The 486-nt window shown below is 53.9% G+C and overlaps 1 protein-coding gene across 1 annotated transcript in view; it reads left to right on the plus strand.

The window, feature by feature from the left end:
• The window catches only part of EGR1 (early growth response 1), a gene marked incomplete at both ends in the record, with an annotated part of 1,089 nt that extends 857 nt beyond the window's left edge, over nt 1-232 (plus strand). Inside the window, one exon of the mRNA XM_008939283.1 lies at nt 50-232. Coding sequence (XP_008937531.1) covers nt 50-232 — 183 coding nt within the window. The remainder of the gene's footprint in view (nt 1-49) is intronic.
• Nucleotides 233-486: the final 254 nt, after the last annotated feature.

Raw genomic sequence — 486 nt, forward strand, 5'->3', positions numbered from 1 at the left:
GACTACACACATCCGCACGCACACAGGAGAGAAGCCATTTGCCTGTGACATTTGTGGCAGAAAGTTTGCCAGAAGTGACGAGAGGAAGAGACACACGAAAATCCACCTTAGGCAGAAGGACAAGAAAGTGGAAAAGGCAGCTCCAGTCGCAACTGCTTCCCCAGTTCCTGCCTACTCAGCCTCTGTGACTACATCCTACCCTTCCTCCATTGCTACCACTTACCCCTCGCCAGTGCGCACAGCGTATTCCTCCCCTGCTCCCTCTTCCTATCCCTCCCCTGCACACGCCACGTTCCCATCGCCTTCTATAGCAACCACTTACCCCTCAGGCACTGCCACTTTTCAGACCCAAGTGGCCACCTCCTTCTCATCCCCGGGGGTCACCAGCAATTTCAGCTCACAGGTGACCTCAGCACTTTCAGACATGACGTCAGCCTTTTCTCCGAGGACAATCGAGATTTGCTGAGATTACCTTCTGGAACAGGA

This window comes from Merops nubicus, unplaced genomic scaffold, assembly GCF_000691845.1.
Source record: "Merops nubicus isolate BGI_N331 unplaced genomic scaffold, ASM69184v1 scaffold44200, whole genome shotgun sequence".
NCBI classification, from domain to species: domain Eukaryota; kingdom Metazoa; phylum Chordata; class Aves; order Coraciiformes; family Meropidae; genus Merops; species Merops nubicus.